The following is an 18,744-nucleotide window of genomic DNA, read 5'->3' as shown; positions in this document are numbered from 1 at the left end:
GGTACCACGCCGCAGTTTGTCTAACCCACTTTGCGGGGGGATCTGGTGAAAACCGGGTGCCACTTAGACACCGGTCCCAGGTAGTGGCTTGAGTCATTGTCTGCAGTGGTCCAGGGGATCCACAACCCTCGAGCCTGACAAAAACTAGACCATGGTGAACTTTGAAAAAAAGTTACAAAGAATAAAGAAAAAGGCAAGGCAAAAGTTTAATACACGTGCCCCCTTGACTAACCGTACTGAACATTATAAGGGGCTCAGACCAGTGCAGACTGTACAAACATAGTTAAACTCTGCTTAATAAAACATACATCGATCTAATATGTTCATAAAACTCGTGAATATTCCATAGAGATCTGTGGTGTAGTAATAATGCATAAGATGTTAATGCTACATAACATTACAGAGCAGTTTCCCAGAAGCACTTCTTCTGTACAGTCACTTAGGTGCCGCACACTGGGACATCTGTCTGTCTTGCCTTGTCATCTATCACATGGATTGTCATCTCCTCCGCACTAAGTGCAGTGGCAGATCCTTGATGGATATGAATGCTATTCCCGCATATTAAATATGAATGACACCAGGACTCTACCTATGTGCTGAGAAAATAAGGTTGTGATCCGATATCGCCATTACTCTCTAGTGGAAATTAAAAGCAGCTTAAAGGCGGCATTTATAATTCATGAGTAATCACCAGGAGTTATTATAGGAGCGATGTCTAGGACATGATTACTTTCCTAAATGCTGAAACTTTCCTCTATGATCTTTACCTTGGAAATGTTGTATACGTTCACATAAATATTGTAGCAGATGAGAGTGTATAATGCTGCCTGCAAAGGGTATAAGGATCCGGATAGAATATACTGACAAATACTGAAATACCACAGGAATAAAAGCAGAAATTACACATTATGTACTTTGTGTGGTAGGCTGCAAGTTATTACGAGGCTTTTTGAGGAAATGTAAAAATATCAGTTTCACAATCACTTATAATCATATACATGCATAAACATACAAGAATATACACACATAAGCAGACACACATATAACCATATGCATGCATAAACATACACACACATAACTATATGCATGCATAAACATACACATAACCATATGCATGCATAAACATACACACACGTAACCATATGCATGCATAATACACACACATAACCATATGCGTACATAATACACACACATAACCATATGCATGCATAATACACACACATAACCATATGCGTACATAATACACACACATAACCATATGCGTACATAATACACACACATAACCATATGCATGCATAATACACACACATAACCATATGCGTACATAATACACACACATAACCATATGCATGCATAAACATACACACACGTAACCATATGCGTGCATAATACACACACATAACCATATGCATGCATAATACACACACATAACCATATGCGTACATAATACACACACATAACCATATGCATGCATAATACACACACATAAGCATATGCGTGCATAAACATACACATAACCATATGCACGCATAAATGTACACACACATTACCATATATGTGCATAAATGTACACACACATAACCATATGCATGCATAAACATACACTTAACCATATGAGTGCATAAACATACACATAACCTTATGCATGCATAAACATACACACACATAACCATATGCATGCATAAACATACACACACACGTAAACATACACACACATAACCATATGCATGCATAAACATACACACACACGTAAACATACACACACATAATAAACATATGCCTGCATAAATGTTTATTTGTGTGTATGTTGATGTATTTACATGTTTATTCATGTGTATGGTTATGCTTATAAGTGTGTGTAGTGTGCATGTGTTTTTGTTTATTCAAGTACATTTTTACGTGTGTGTATGTTATGCATGTGTATGTAAATGAGTTACACACACATGCATTACATTACATACACACACATGTAACCACTAACATGCATAAACAAAATCCATACACATGCATAAATGTACACACTACACCCACTCATAAACACACACAAACATAAGCATACACATTAATAAATATGCGCACACTCATATATAACACACACATAACCATACACGGAAACATACAAACACAGACATCATCAGACCAGACATACACATGTGTAAACACCTACAAACAGAACACAAAGTATATGTAAGGATAAACATACACATACATAAACATACATGCACACCCCATTCCAGCAGATGGACATGGCGCACCACCTGTCCTTATATTACACTGATATATTTCTCCTGTAGAGACCACTGGATGGGAATGAGTCCCAGAACCTGTCACCTACTATATACTGCAATCCCTCCTACAGTGAGCTGCTCAGGATTAAATGTAGTGATGGCATCATAATGTAAATATATGCATATATAGTTCTACTTGCTATTTTTAGCACTTTTTTTATATCGTTGACTTGTTACCCTCTAAAAGAGTATTGGGATATGATGTCGAGAACAGAAAGAGAACAGTGATGTCACTTATATCAATTTTTCTGCAGTTTCTGGCAACAATAAAGTTGATAAAGTAAGAAATAAACTTCTTGGAGTATCAAGGGAGCGGTGGAGGTCTTCTCAGTAGGGCCGGTAGTGTAGAGGGCTTCATACAACTGACCATACATTATTGATCACCTTCCCCCATTGTCCTACAGATGACTCTCCCGGCTATTTGGTTTGTGCCGTCTTGGAATAGCCATAGTAAATATTTAACAACAAACCTAAGACTCATCTGTTTACCTAGACGTGACCTAATTCTTGTAAGGTCTGGATGCCAGGATACTTCTTCTCCCATGTGGCTTTAGTTTTGTTTGTTGTCATAGACTATGTGAAGTGTCCACCATTCTCTGCTGATACCAGGTTTATTTTCATGGCAGAAATCGGAGCTGACACGTGGATTTTTGTTGCCCATGTGTAGTTGATGTGTTGCTGATCTACATAAGGATAATCTTTGTGCAGAGTGAGTGGGAATATCTATAACTTTTATTCTAAATCATTTTAGTAGTTTATAAAAGTTTCATTCACATTACCTGGCTCCCTGCCAGCAGCATGTGGTGAGTCCTGGGGAGGGGCAGCTGCAGCCTGTGTGTGCCTGTGACTCCTCATGTATTCTTCCTCTTCTCCACACCATCCCCTTCCATCCCCTGCCTGCTCAATGCTTATGACAAAAGTGGGGAGGAGGAGGGAGCTGGATGAGTGGAGTGGAGCCAGGTAATGCACATTAAACTTATATAAAGTACTGAAATGATTCAGAATGCTGACAAAGGCATTTTTAAATTCAGCAAAGCAGAGGCTATGGGAACCTGTCATCAGCTAAAAATTATATTCTAGGTGACAGGTTCTCTTTAAGGACAAACTCTATACAGTTTGGTATTCACAAAATGATCTATTTGGTAGCATCATATAGCCACCATATGTTACACACTGATGCAATATCCAAAGCAGTGTTGTTTTGAAATGCTTCTCATCATGAAAAACACATAATAATAATAATTCCTTTATTTATATAGATTATACAGATTACGCAGCGCAGCACAGAGTTTGCCAAATCAGTCCCTGTCCCCAATGGGGCTCACAATCTAATCAAGCTACCATTATTTTTTGGAGTGTGGGAGAAAACTGGAGGAGGCCTACGCAAACAAGGAGAGAACATACAAACTCTTTGCAGATGTTGACCTGGGGACTTGAACCCAGGTCTCCAGCGCTGCAAGGCTGTAATGCTAACCACTCAGTCACCGTGTTGCAATTTTCCATTTCCCAGTCCAATTTCGGTGCCGAGTAGAAAGTTAAGGAGAACACATCAGCATTATACATATGCTATATGTATATAGGAAAGAAACTTTGAGTCGTGTATTGGATATGGGAAATAAGCTACCCAAATCTATCTCTGAATACAGAAGCTGAGGGCAACCAACTGGTTGCATTCAGGAAATCTTGTCAAACCACATTTTAAGTAACACATGCCGTACAACAACATGGTTACACAAGCAGAAAAAAAACTTTCTACCTGAAGCTACAAATCGAAAACTCACATAGTGACTCATATGGTGAATTCCACACTCCATGATTATGCTCAGCGCTCATTACATGGGTGGGTCAGGAAATCGGGCACCTTCACTTCATGGCTTTTGCCTCAGAAGGAGAAATGTAATCCGAGATGAAAAGCAGATGTGAGGCTCATTAAAATCACGTTCATTTCTTGTGACATTACCACATAAAATGCCGGGAATTGAGAAGCCTCTCTACCATCCTGGCACCGTGATTGCTTCCTTTTGTTGCACTTGGATACGTTGTAGCTCAACTCCACGTACTCCATAAAGAGTTGTGCTCTGTGTGCTCATGTTTCATGAAGCATACTGTACCACTTAGTAATGGGTTTTAATTTAAAATCCGAAAAAATTTGGAGCGATTAGTCACAATTTTATTTTCTTTGAAAGCTACTGCTGAAATAGGATGTAATAGCACTGCTAGGGTTGTAAGTCACAGGTGATCCCGAAAAAATCCAAACCCAGTGCAAACCCACTGTGTATCTTACTGTACACTCCCAACAGAGTTTATCTCCAGCCTTCTAAACTTCTTAAAGAGAACATGTCAACAAAGCCTAATGGTACAACCTTGAGGGCACATTTACTTACCCGGTCTCGCAGAGTTCACGAAAGTGCATTGTCTGCCGATAACGCACTGGGCCCCGATTCACTAAGATGGTGCGCCCGATATCCTGCATGTGTCACTTCCTCGCTCAGGTCCGACGGAGTTCACCTTCTTCTTCCTGGTGCATGTAAGTGCTTGATCTTGCGACACAATTTGAAAGTTAAATCCCGCGCTCAGTCCGAATCAGTCGGATTGTCCGACAGCCCGCCCAACCCGATTTCTGTCACATATAAGCCACTGCAGCTGCGCCACAATCTAATCGCGTGTCACACGATCCCAGCGCAAACCCCTGTTAAATACCTGTCAAAGCTGCGCAAATCCCAAAAAACGTTTAGTACCGTTAGTAAATAAGCCCCACTGTGTTGATTTTGCTTCCTAAACACCACTATGAAATATCCTCCAACATTTCATTCCTTCCTCCTTATCTTTCTTCCCTTTGTGATATCAAACACCGGTAAAAATCTTGCCCCAGTGCCACTCGCTAGCCAACCAGTCCATGAGTGTTGCGCCAATGCTTGTCTCCCCAGCACATGGCAATCTGGGTCAAATACCAGGTCAAAATCCGCTTTAATGCTATATGACATGGATTTTGACTGACATGCTTTATATCCACTCTGCCGTTGGACCAAATTACTCTCAGAACATAGGACATGCACTGGGGCACAATTACTTACCCGGTCCGGCGCATTTCCTGATCCGGAGTGTCCGACGAGAATGCACTGTGCCGGGATTCCCTTACATCTTGCGCCCCATATCCTGCATGTGTCGCTTCCCCGCTCAGGTCCGCCGGAGTTCACCTTCTTCTTCCTGGTGCATGTAAGTGCTTTGGCTTACGACACAATTTGGAAGTTAAATCCCGCACTGTGCCTGAATCAGTCGGATCGTTCGACGGCCCATCCCTTGATTTATGTTGCATGAAAGCTGGAGCCGATGCGCCAAAATCCGATCGTGTGCGACACAATCCCCTTCTAAATCCCTGTCCCAGCGGCGCGATCCCCGAAAATGTCGGAAAACCCGACGGAAATGCAGTTGAAATCTGATGAAATATCCTTGGCAAAAAATCATTATTTGAAACCACTCTTGCTGATTTTGGAAGTCCCTATTGACCATCCTAATAGGATATGTTATATGTGAAATGACTCTTCATTGAGATCACATACTTGCGGAAGAAGTCGGGAGTAACCTCGTTCAGATGACCACTGTTTAGGCTTATGGTCACCTTGACTTTTATATTTAGTTTCTTGTAAACTTCTTTACATTCCTCCATTTGATGCTTGGAGAATAATGATCTCTTTACTGGAATGTTAAAAGATTTTCTCCAGGTTAGAAATGTAGGAGTGTCCCAGTGATAAAACTTGTTTGTAAATTGGGAGAAACCAGCTTCTGTTTAATGAGGTCAATTGAGGTTATCAGACCCTAAACCTGTCAGGTTCCTTAGTGTATAACTGGATTCCACAATGATAACGTTACTATTTATAGCTGACGTCCAGGGTCACTACACCACTCCTCTGCACAGGTATGACAGGCATTGTATGGGCTCAGCATTATAGGCTAGAGAGATACTGACTGTAGGGTTCCTAAAGGGAAAGTGTCAGGCGAAAATTACCTAAAGTTTAAAGCACAGGTAAACATGTGAAAGTATAGGTTTTTTTCTTTCACAATAGTTCATGGGATAAGTAAACTTTGGAATGAAAAAAAAAACACATATTAGTCCTATTTTTTCTCCCTTTCTTTTTAACTTCTGAACTGTGTATCTAAAGCAGTTTTCACTCCTTGCTCCCGTACAGATAAGGAGAAGTTGTTAAAGTTCTCCTTACAGAGTCTTAATATTCTGTAGACATCAGCAGCCATCGTGTTATCGTTTGGGCAGGAATCCACCATTCACAAAAGGTGAAGACTTGCACTCGCTTCCTCCATATGGAAGAGCATGACCAAAGCACTGCCCTAAAGACATCTCTTGTGTACTGTGGTCCATTAGGTTGCTATAAGGTATATTGCTGGGTGCTGTAAAAAGCCACATGGACAAGATGGCTGCCCCCATAACTATGTGCAAAAAAAGTGTCCTCAAGCATCAAACCAGCCTATGCATACTGCAAAAGAGGGTTCCCAATGTGCCCCTAATTGGTACAGCAATAGGCAAAGGGTAGCCACTGCACTACAAAGAGCCTAGTCAGCATATAACATCAGAGTGGTTTGTAGGATGACCTATTTAGGATTTGGACTTGGTGGAGATGGTGAAAGCTTTTCTTTAACATGTTGACTTTTCCTTGAAGAGGATGTCCAAATTATTTGTTAATTTCTATCCAACAGTTGATTTGTGAGGGTCCGATTGTTCTCACAGATGGGTGGAGAGTCCGGGCCAGCATGTGTCCTTCTGCTCCAATGAAGATAGCCTAGGGCTGTGCTGGGCTATTTCCGTCATTGGCAGGTGAATGAATGCTCGTTCTTTTGCAAGATCCATCAGTGAGAACAGAATCCCGTTCTTTGGAAACCACAATGGTCCCGTTTTCGTGATTGATACCATCGTGAGTGGAGTGAATACTTGGGATATCCCCTTCAATCTTTGTGGTGATATAACATCATCAACATCATCACTATGTGTGACTACATAACGTCTTGGGATACCATAACTTGCTGCTTGTATATCATAGAAAAATATAGATAATCTACATACATGACTGATGTCTTATTGTCCTTGTCTTCTAGACATGAAGATAATCATATCAACCCAACTTCTGACAGTCAAGAAGAGCGATCATCACCAGAACCCGATCAGGTAGGTAAAAATAAGACATCACATTAGTCTGGGTTGATGGCTTTATTTCTGCCAACCTTGTTGACCAATGGAAATGTGGGCATCAAAACTTGGCCAAGAAAGTGAAATTGGTCATATAGATCTTAAAGAAGATGTCATCTAATTGTCCTATACTCCAAAATGCATAGACATGTTTAGCAGTATAACTGGAGATATGTAAGCCTCTCCCAGAATCAGATACGAGCATGAAAATTAAGATTTTAACCAATTAAATTAACGTTTCAGGCAAAACTAACATACTGGGGCAAATTTACTTACCCGGTCCATTCGCGTTCCAGCGGCGGCTTCTCCGCTCTGGATTCGGGTCCGGCCGGGATTTAATAAGGTAGTTCTTCCGCCGTCCACCAGGTGGCGCTGCTGCGCTGAAAGTAAACTCATCGCGCCGGAATGCACCGAGCTGGACCAGGTGAAGGTAAGCGGTCCTTATGCGACACATTTTCGGTTTTTAAATGCGGCGGTTTTTCCGAATACGTCGGGTTTTCGTTCGGCCACGCCCCCCGATTTCCGTCGCGCGCATGCCAGCGCCGATGCGCCACAATCCGATCGCGTGCGCCAAAATCCCGGGGCAATTTAAGTACAAGCGGCGCAAAACGGAAATATTCGGGTAACACGTCGGGAAAACGCGAATCGGGCCCTTAATAAATGACCCCCACTGTGTTATTCCTAGTGCAGGGCCTGAGGGGGGTGCATGACTTCTATTTTTGGAGTGATTTAGCACTTGGAGTCTTGCACCCTTCAGGACATGCACTAAGCATAACACTCACACAGATTTGCCTGGAGTGTTCCTTTAATTCCTCTCCCATGAAAGAAATCACATTATTTTATTATGATCTGTAACTGGTTTGCTGTTTATGAAGAAGTCATGCAGTAATGTCCATAGTGTAAGAATTTCCAGCGATATTTCATGGTCCGGGGCAACCTTTAGGGAAACTTTCCTGGGATGTTGCTCTCTGAAGTGTAAACATGGCCCATTCATGGTCGCAGCTTTGTAGTCAGCTGATGGCGTTTCCCATAGAGTAGGCACAGTGAGGGGCACACATTACACATGGTCAGTGGTGCAAGTCTCCTGCTTTGTTTCTGTATTTTCATGGCAGATACGTAGGATTGTTTTGGCAGTCTTACAGTTCTATGTGGTTAACCATTTCATTTGATAATATGTAAGTATGTATAGTCCTAGGTTGCCCAGTAAACTGCTGTTTCCCCATGTTATTGCTGCAGGACACTCTTAGCCAATACCTCTATAGTCCATGTACTTTTATACTTTATGTTCTACTAATTTATTGAAAAGTAAGTGCATGATTTCATATGTAATATTGTTGATATTCAGGTTTGCAGTCTGGTTGCTCAGTGGTTGGTAGTGTCTAGCAGATTTGGGTCTGGGGTACAAAATGACCACCTATTCATAGACTTTGTATGTCCTTCTCACGTTCAAACTCATTGGGGCAAATTTACTTACCCGGTCCTGACGCGATCCCCGATTTGGATTGTCTGACGAAGATGAAGTCCGGCGCGATTCACGAAGCTCGTGCGCCCGAGTTCCTGTATCCGTTGCTTCTCCCGCCGAGGTCCGCTGGAGTTCACCTTCTTCTTCTTGGTGCTTGTAAGTGCGTGTCTTGCGACACAATTCGAAATGTTAAATAACGTGCGTAGTCCGAATCCATCCATTTGTGTCGCGTGCAAGCTGGGGCCGATGCGCCAAAATCCGATCACGTTCGCCAAAATCCCCTGTTAAATGCGGTGCAAAACGGAAATCATCAGGAAACCCGACGAAAATGCGATCCGCGGACCCTTAGTAAATGTTGTTTTTTTACTGTGTTCTAGCCATTGTTTCAACGGCTAGCACATGGTTCCATATATTTCTCCGGGCTCATGTACAAGGACATGGCTTCCACAACGTGTATGAGCCAACAGCTTGAGCTGTAAAATGAAGTCCTATTTCTCTGTTTGTTTGCAGCTTGGGCAGTCTTTTCTACTGTCATTGACGTCTTAGTAGACTTCACATGCCAATGACTGACGGACCACAAGCAATGGACCATGAATCTGTTGTTTGGGACCCAAGGGCAGCCCCCAGTCCTGGAGATGTAGTCTAACTCTGTTTTCTCCAACCTGTTAGAGGTTTATTATCAACCTGTTCGAGGCAGATTGGTTCCAGTAACCACAATGTTGTGCACCCCAAAGAGGAAAGAGTGCAAGATCAAAGTTCTGGTCAAAAACTGTCTATTGTGCATTGTTCCACATTTATCAAGTGAAGGATCTCAACTAGGGTCAGGAAGTAAGAGTTCTCCTTAAGGAGAGTGCCATTTAAGGCCACCTATTAGGCGCATGGAGCCATTGATGCTCCAATAAGGAATTTTTTTCTAAGGATTTTAACTTGTATGATAAAGGATAGTGAGTTCTGTTAAGTTGGGTCTGACTTCTGGTGAAGAGGGGATGCCCTTAGTTGTGACACAGTGCACCCAGCTTTGGACACTTTTAGTGTATGACTGTCTGTTTCTAAATACTATCATAGATCCACCTAATTGGGCAGTTAATGGCAGTAGGATTATAGTAGTCAATTATAATATAGGTGGTTTTGGTGGTAGCCTGGGGCCCAAGCCTTCCAAGGGGCCCATGACCATCAACCAAATTGTATACTGAGTTGGACCTTCACCTATGAAATCCTTGTACATCTTTTCTTTTTTTTTTAATAAGTTTTTATTAATTTTTTCAAAATTCTTAACATACAGATGTTATTGAGTGGAATAAACATGTCATTTACTGGTTTACATATTCAATTTACCTCTTGTATGGACATTGCAATACCATCAATGCTCAAATGGGAAAGGGATCTACAAGTCCCAATCACAACAACACAGTGGAGGAAAGCTCTGACAACCATACACTCCACCTTTAGATGCGTCTCACACCAAGAAGCGGCAATAAAAACTCTTCAAAGGTGGTACTCCACCCCTTCCAAACTAAATAAATTATACCCAGAATCATCCCCTCAATGTTGGCGAGGGTGTGGATGCAGAGGAACTCTTCTACACGTACTTTGGGAATGCCCTTTCATCACACCACTGTGGGATTCAGTAACAAAAGTGTTGTCTACCATCTATAAGAAAGCTATTATTTTATCTCCGCAACAGGCTCTTTTGTTAATTGACCTTGTACATCTTTTCCTGCTCTCAATACACATGTACACAAGAGCCATTTCTGGACCTTTGAAGGTCCTCCAAAGGTCCTGAAACCGCAGATTGAAAGCAGACAGAAGGAACACATCCTCCATTCACCAAGAATCTTAATTCCTGCTACATACATATTTTCATGCCATCTAAAGGGCTTGTCAGAAAACACATCACTCCCAGAATTCCCACAGTGTTAGTGTCCCTCATATTTTCCGTGTACCCATGTCACCTCGGCAATATCATATACAGTATCATACGTCAGGTCCCATTGCACGGTGGGGAGCATTACAGAGTCTGTCTTGGTGTTGCACACATACATTCACTGCTGTCATCTCTTGTTGCTGGATCACTCGCAGTTCCTGGAAATCTGTTTTCATATCCCCAAGAGTGCAGGACATGTTGGCAGATGCTTGGACACAGGGATTGCGTTCCTGTCTCTGACACATGTTTCCAACATATTTGTGGGCAAATTTCTTCCATGAATCAAATCCACTTTTCAAAGTAACGCTTTACCTCTATAGCCCTGCCTGTAACTCTGTAAGGGAATTAACTATTGTAATGTTATTGTAGGATCTTAAAGGGGTTTTCTCTTTAGGACCTCTACACTGGATAGCGTCATCGTCATACAACCCTTTAGACTCCCGAGGTTCTTGTAGCAAATCTTATCTCTCATTTAAGCACAAAGGATTTCGTCACGATTTCTCTTAACTCTACTTTAATATCTTTTTTCATATGAAAGTTCAAACAAACATGTGTACAACACATAACAATACAAAAAGGGGAGGGGATAAAGAAAGGACATAAGGGACAGCAAGATATTCACACCTTCAAAAGGCGTGCTCCAGCAAGGTATTGCAGTATCGCAGTATGAGCAGATCTGTGCCGGTGTAAAAATGACAAATTAAATGTAACGTTGGTTGTCCACATTATAACTGTTATAATAACTGAGGTAATTACTTTAATGGGATGCCATTGGATGTTTGGGAAAGGAAGATATGGAGAAGAAGCAGAAGAAGAGGGGGAAAGGGGGGGGTTGGTTGGGGGAAAGCATGACTCCCTCTTCAACCCTCCCCCCCCTTCCGGAACTCGGGTTCCCGTGAGCTCACATTACAGCTATTGCGCTGGGATTGTGCTCGTTAGTTCCAGGTATCGAGGAGATGCATCAAAGGTCCAGTGAAAGCATGTTTTTTGAGAGCAAGCAGCTCTTTGGATCTCTTTGGATGTGGTCTTGTGGGGTGGTTGTTAGAAGACTATATGCTAATGAAAGAGTTCCTCTGACAGGACCCTGCTGTATGCAGGCGCCCTCAAAACCCGTTAGTGATCGACCATATGAGGAAGGAGAATATGAGGGGAAACAGCGGGCATCCCTGGCGCTTCCCGTTACTAAAGGAACGGGAATCAGAATATAGGCCGTTGACCCTCACAGACGCTGTCGGGTGGTGTCCAATGGCCCAATCCACCTCATCATATGAGTTTCCATCCCCAGATACTGAAGGGCACCAGTTAAGAAGGCCTAGCCCACCATATCAAAGGCTTTCTCAGCGTCTGTAGATAGAATGACCGTGGCGATGGCCGTTGTCTTAATTAAGTGGACGATGTTCAGGGCCTTTGTAGTGTTGCCCCTGGCTTCCCATGAGGGCACAAATCCTGTTTGATCAAAGTAAACTAGGCATCAATGGAGCCAGACGATTGGCTATGATCTCAGAAAAAAGTTTTAGGTCCACATTGAGCAAAGATATTGGCCTGTGGCTAGGGCAGGAAGCAGGATCCCTGCACTCTTTCAGTAACACCACTATATGTGCCCTAAGTGTATCCGGGAGAATGTTGCAGCCTGAAGATAGGGTAGAAAACACTTTTAAGGAAGGGCTGTGTCAGTTGGCCAGCAAATTTTCTATAATAATGGGCCGTGAAGCCGTCTGGACCCGGGGATTTTCCCGCCACTTTACTTTCCTATATACCATCAGGGGAGAGTTGAAACCCTCCAATCTGTAATAAGTGGCCTTGCCAAAATCAGAAGGTTCATGAATATTTCTTTGTAATATCCATTAAGGTTTTCAGACGTTTACTCTAGTAGGATTTGGTACAAGTAACAAATATAGTAATGCAATCTGCGTAGACAGTTGGATGCATTATCTTGTATGAGGATTTCAAGGACTTCTTAGACCATTGCAGAATGTAAGATGTTAGTACCAGTTCTGGTCTTGACACAATTCTCTGCTGGTTGCATTTAAGAAGATCTCATTTCTCAGGGTCAAGTGCATCCTTTCCTTGGAGTTGCTCCAAATCAATGTTATCTCAGGTCAGAGTTATTGTTTCACTATGTGATGTGATTAAACGGATGTATCCCACACCGAGGCATTACTGTGAATTAATGAGCTTATTTTCCATTTGTGGACAACATTGGCACAGAGTGTAATACTGCATCGTAACTTCTTAGTTTTAGGTCTGGCAAGGTCATTGGTCTATCATTAGTTATGGGAGATTGAAGGATATGGACGGATTCTTAAAGAAATATCTCAATCCTTCCCCAGGAAAGAGATGAACATTAATGGGCAGATGTGTTCATTCTTAATTTTGGTTACAGACTATTATTTTCCTGAAGGAAATGTGCGGTAATTAAATATTTCAGGATGAAATTCCCAACACAACCATTCGTTGACCACATGTAGACCGTTATATCACGTTGTGATAAGATATCACAGAACATTATGGTCTTAAAAGTGCTTATGTCATGACACGCATGGACATGACCAGCCAAAAGGAAAGATAATGGTCACATTTTGGGGTTCTCCAGAATTTGGAAGCTAGAGGGACATCTTTTTCTTCTTTTAGGTTTTCTTTTAACCCATTTTCTGTATCTTCAAAAAAGTGGTGTTGGAAGTAAAGGTTTTATTTTCCATTCCAGGAAAACCTATTATCATATTCCTTTCCAAAAAATTTTGGTGGATCAAGAATGGGATGTAATTCTCTAACTGCAAAGACGGTCTCCTAAAGGAAAAATATCCACTGCCCTTTTTCAAAATCCATCAAGATAAACCAGGGACATTACTCATAGATCCAGGCACCATGACTGTGGTATCTTCTTATATTTGTTATCTATAGCCTCTTTCATTCTAAAATCAACTTTTAAAATAGGGGTTGCTACCAGAACCCCTCCGTGCTGTGGCTCTACACAATCCTACACTGCCTCCCCTCCCTCCTCGCTCTGCCTGTTGTAATCTCACACAGTGGGAGAGGAGAATGCTCCTGCACAGTGTAACAGCATGTTAAGCTACATCACGGAAGGGCCCTTCTAGTTCATTAGCATAATTTTAATGTTTATTTTACAAGAAAGGAAGCCATGGATAACAAATATAAAAAGATTAACACAATCCCTAGTTTATCATGCTTGATTTTGATGGTGGATTTCCTTCAAAGGAAACCTACCATTTGATTTGATGCATTATGAAGCAAACATACCTTGAGAATGCTGTAGCTACACTCATGCAGGATCATATCCTGGTTAATCCCTGTGCTGAGTGGTTTTGCTAATAAAAACAGATATAACATTACGATAATAAAGCTCTGTCGTTACTGTGGCTGCTTCAGCACTTGCTTCTGCGCTTCTTCTAGCCTGTGAATTCTTCTGTGCGGGTGAGAATGATGCAATCACTTTTCTCCCTGCCAGACAGAATAATCAATTACTGCACCATCACCCAGCTGTTGTGTTTGAGTGATCCAGCTCAGGTTGATTAGTCATGCTTGACTAACCTCCATTTGTAATTCCAAGCTCCCCAGCTGACCCAGCTTTCCCAAGGTCCTGGATGTTAGAATGTTTTTTTTTCAGCAAAATCAGGGATTAACCAAGCTATGATCGTGGATCAGTGTAGCTACAGCATTTTCAAGGTATGTTTGCTTTATAATGCATGAAATCAAGGGTAGGTTTCCTTTAACGAAATATGTTTCTGACTGTACAACCCCTTTAATTGTACTGTAACACAGGATTCCTTTTTATGACAAGGCAGCATGTGATATGACAACTGTTTTTTGCTACATTTTCACTTGATTTCCTGACAAAGTTCCACTTTTGATATTCTCCCTGTGATTTTCTAATTTGCCTGTTTACTTAACTAGCTTCTAGATACCAATTACCATTAATTAAGAATTAGCTGAAATGGTTCAGGCATCATTAACAGCGCTATTTGTGATTGCTGAATAATCTAACAACATTAAATCATTTTGGTAAATCACTTTATTACTTTGATTCTGCATCTTGTAAGTGTTCTACATAAAATGAGAACATTTGGAAATGTACATAAAATGACAAATGGGGGGAAAAAACAACTCTTTGAGTCTCCTGCCTCACACTACAAGACAAATCAGATAAGACTGCCATGGGCCCTGGGCTGTATGAATATTGTAGACCCTACAAGTCTGGAATCACTTCCTACATATGGTACTAGAATCAGCTTCTTGGGGAATGGAGGATGTTTCCCTTCTGCCAGCTTTAAATCTGCGATTTCAGGACCTTTGGAGGACCTTCAAAGGTCCTTAAATGGCTCTTGTATACATGTGTATTGAGAGCAGAAACATATGTATGGGGATTTCATGGGTGAAGGTCCTTCTCAGTATAAAATGTGTTGGGTAGTTTGGGTGGCAATGGGCCCCCTAGAAGACTTGGGCCCCGGGCTGCAGCCCAAACTGCCTAAATTCTAATCCACTACTGAACCTACCAATATAGCAGATGACTAGGAATATACATGACAGCAGATGGCAAGACACTGGTTGTATGCCTCCTTTCTTGGAAATAATCACAGTAATACAATTTTAATGGATATTGAAATTGCTTCAGATAACCTGCTGCAATTTACAAACATATAGGTTTCTGGGCCAGTTCTGGAATTAGAATGATTGCACCTGTGGTTGTATGTCTCCTTCCTAATGGGGAATCTGTCACAGGGACACAATTTTAAGGAAGTAAGAAGACTCATTATGAAGAATTAGTCATTAAAGGCCACCTCTGCAGGTGTGCATTAGTTGTATTACTGGGGGATTCTGGGAAATATACAAATATATTTGTACTGACATTGTCTCTTTGCTACATTGTATAGATACTGTTTTGGGATATTCTCTGAAAAAGTTATGCTTGATGTTAAGGGGGTTGCCTTATAAGGTAGCCAAGAGGCAATGTTTTCCTAATACCATCCTGGAAAATGTATTTGCATATTTCCCAGGACACAATTTCAGTTAGGATTGATGAAGAGATTGGTTCAACCAATACTTGCCTTAATCCAGATAAACTCCCATAGCAGCGATGGTGAACCTTTTAGAGATTGAGTGCCCAAACTACAACCAAATCCCTCTGATTTATCATCAAGTGCCAAGGCTCCCATAAGTTATTGCTCTCTGTTCTGCCACAACTTTCAAAATTGTATCGGCTCCCTGAGGCCACCAATACAAAGAAGGATAGCAAATTCAGACTATCATTGCAGCTTCTCTACAGGGTCTATATATGAAGAGCTTTCAAAGATAATCCAGCTCTGTCCACACCTTCTCAATCTTCCGCCAGTCCCAAACAGCCAAGGATGTGTCGCTTTCAAATAGTACTAAGATTATCGTCTCTTAAGTTGCCTGGGATCGCTGGAAGATTATTTGAGTCCTGTCTAGTGAACTCTGTGCTGGGTTGATAGCTTGGATGCCCACTGAGAAGGCTCCGAGTGCCGCCTCTGGCACCCGTGCCATAGGTTCGCCATCACTGTCCTATAGTATAGTACCAGCCTACTAAGGCTTAGGTTTCTGGATCAGTTGTGAAATTAGTATGGTGACACCAGAAGATGCCTATAGTGGCCAGAGCAAACAACAGTCAGGAGGAGGGGTTGCCTGACTGCCTGCCACACCTCCTTGACTGCATTTTATAAAAGAATAAAAGCTGATTTTTTGTGCATGCTGCAACATAGGAATATGCTAAAAGGACCTCCAGGGGATTTGCATATTACAGAAGAAGGTGCTGTTTGTGGGCTTGGGCTGTTAGTGTCGTGATAGTTTCCCTTAAAGGTGAAGCTGGATACACAATCTAATTAAAGTGATATTCCAAGATCTTTTAATTGATCATCTGTTGGTGACCGCATTGCCAGATATTTAGATCAGTAAGGGCTGAGTCCTCCAGGTCCTCCAGGTTACTTGGAGATCCTCCATCGGGCCCAGATTCTCTGCAGAGGTTCAACTTAAGACAACTCTGGGAGCTACAAATATCTATTTTCTTAGGTGCTGGTGGAGGGTGGTCCCTAATTTTGCGAGTAGGACTTAGTCCGATACTGTGTCGGGGTGCTGGGTATCAGAACACAAAAATATTATATTTATCCCCTAATATAATTCATTAATTTTTTTATATGGATAGTCATATAAAAGAAGAAAAACTCATTCTATTTTGATGAAATATTAGTGAAAACAAATAAATTGTTAATATCATTTGAGGGTGAAAATCTGGCGGGATTAAACCACAAATAGCAAACACATGGGGGCTCATTTACTAAGGGTCGCACACAGACTTTTGTGGGACTGTGCACTGTTTTTGGTATTTAAGTCTGCCCTGTGATTTTGGCACATGCAACGCTTTTTGAGGCACAGCTGCGCTGCTTCCATGCTACACAAATTACATAGCTCCCAACCGTCCCGATTTTGACCCGTTTTTCGTACCCCTGCCCCGCGTCACGGGCAGCTATGATATTGTCACGGATTTCCCCCCCAGGTCCCGCTGTGTCCCGGCGCTGTGTCCGCATAGTAAATACTTTGAAAGTCTGAACTCACAGTACAGAATGGCTTCTACACACATCGGGAGGGAATCCTTTTCAGAGAAGTGTCGGGCTTAGCGCAGAGCAGGGACCACGTCATCAGCTTCAGATCAGCATCTGTCCATATATGGTCACTACATCTCCTAGGGTTCCCCAGAGCAGACATCGGGCAGGGAATCCTTTTCAGAGAAGTGTCGGCTTAGCAGAGAGAGCAGGGACCACGTCATCAGCTTCAGATCAGCATCTGTCCATATATGGTCACCAGGGCTTCCCCAGACACAAGCTCTTTATATAATTAAATTAAATAAAGTTTTGGCCAGGCTGAGATTCGAACCTGGGACCCTCTGCACTGCAGACAGGAGCTTAACTAACTGAGCTATAAGCCCAGTGATACAGAGCTGAGGATTTCTGGTAATTAAGAAGTGTTATCTGCCATTTACACTGTGACACAGACTAGTGCACTGATATATAGAGAGGGATCTTCTCAGAGATTATTATTGTAATTATTGAGACTATTATTATTATTATTATAAATTTTATTATTATGGAGATGATTATTAATAATGGTAAAAATAATAATAATCATCTCCATAATAATAATAATAATCTCCATAATAATAATAATAATAATAATAATAATAATAATAATCTCCATAATAATAATAATAGTCTCAATAATTACAATAATCTGAGAAGATCCCTCCCTATATACCAAGGCAGTATATAGTTCTTAGTTACCAAAATTCTCCACTTGTTAATCACTGAGGTTATACCTCAGTGGGTTGAGGCGCTGTGTTATTATTGTACATGGACACTGCAGGTTCTGGGTTCAAATCCCAATGAGGATAATTTTTTTTTTTTTTAAATTATGATTTTTATTATTTTTAATATGGCTAAAATTTGGGGCGTGGCCAGGGAGTGATTGGGGGTGTGGCTTAGGGGGATCGCCGCGGCACGCTACGCGTGCCGCCATTTTGTCCCTCTTTCCTTTTCCCAAATGTTGGGAGGTATGAAATTAGAGGGCGCGCCATCAGACAGTCCGACTGCTTCGGACTGAGCGCGGGATTTAACTTTCAAATTGTCGCAAGCCCAAGCACTTACATGCACCACTAAAAAGAAGGTGAACTCCTTCGTACCTGAGTGGGGAAGCGACACATGCAGGATATCGGTGCACGATCTTAGTGAATCGCGGCACAGGGCATTATACACGGACAATGCTCTTTCCGTGAACCCTAGCGGCCGGGTAAGTAATTGTTTTTATTTTAGTGTGGGAAAGCCCTTAAAGCTTAGTGCTGGGAGGTTAT

General features: G+C 41.8%; 1 protein-coding gene across 1 annotated transcript in view; it reads left to right on the top strand.

Annotated features, from left to right (window-relative positions):
* CRYBG3 (crystallin beta-gamma domain containing 3) overlaps positions 1–18,744 on the top strand; it is a 122,289-nt gene that overhangs the window by 23,167 nt on the left and 80,378 nt on the right. The window contains exon 2 of the mRNA XM_072138512.1: positions 7,395–7,464. Within this exon, the coding sequence (XP_071994613.1) occupies positions 7,395–7,464 (70 nt within the window). The remainder of the gene's footprint in view (positions 1–7,394; positions 7,465–18,744) is intronic.

Source organism: Engystomops pustulosus, chromosome 2 (genome assembly GCF_040894005.1).
Source record: "Engystomops pustulosus chromosome 2, aEngPut4.maternal, whole genome shotgun sequence".
NCBI classification, from domain to species: Eukaryota; Metazoa; Chordata; class Amphibia; order Anura; family Leptodactylidae; genus Engystomops; species Engystomops pustulosus.
This window is presented reverse-complemented; position numbering and strand designations above follow the sequence as displayed.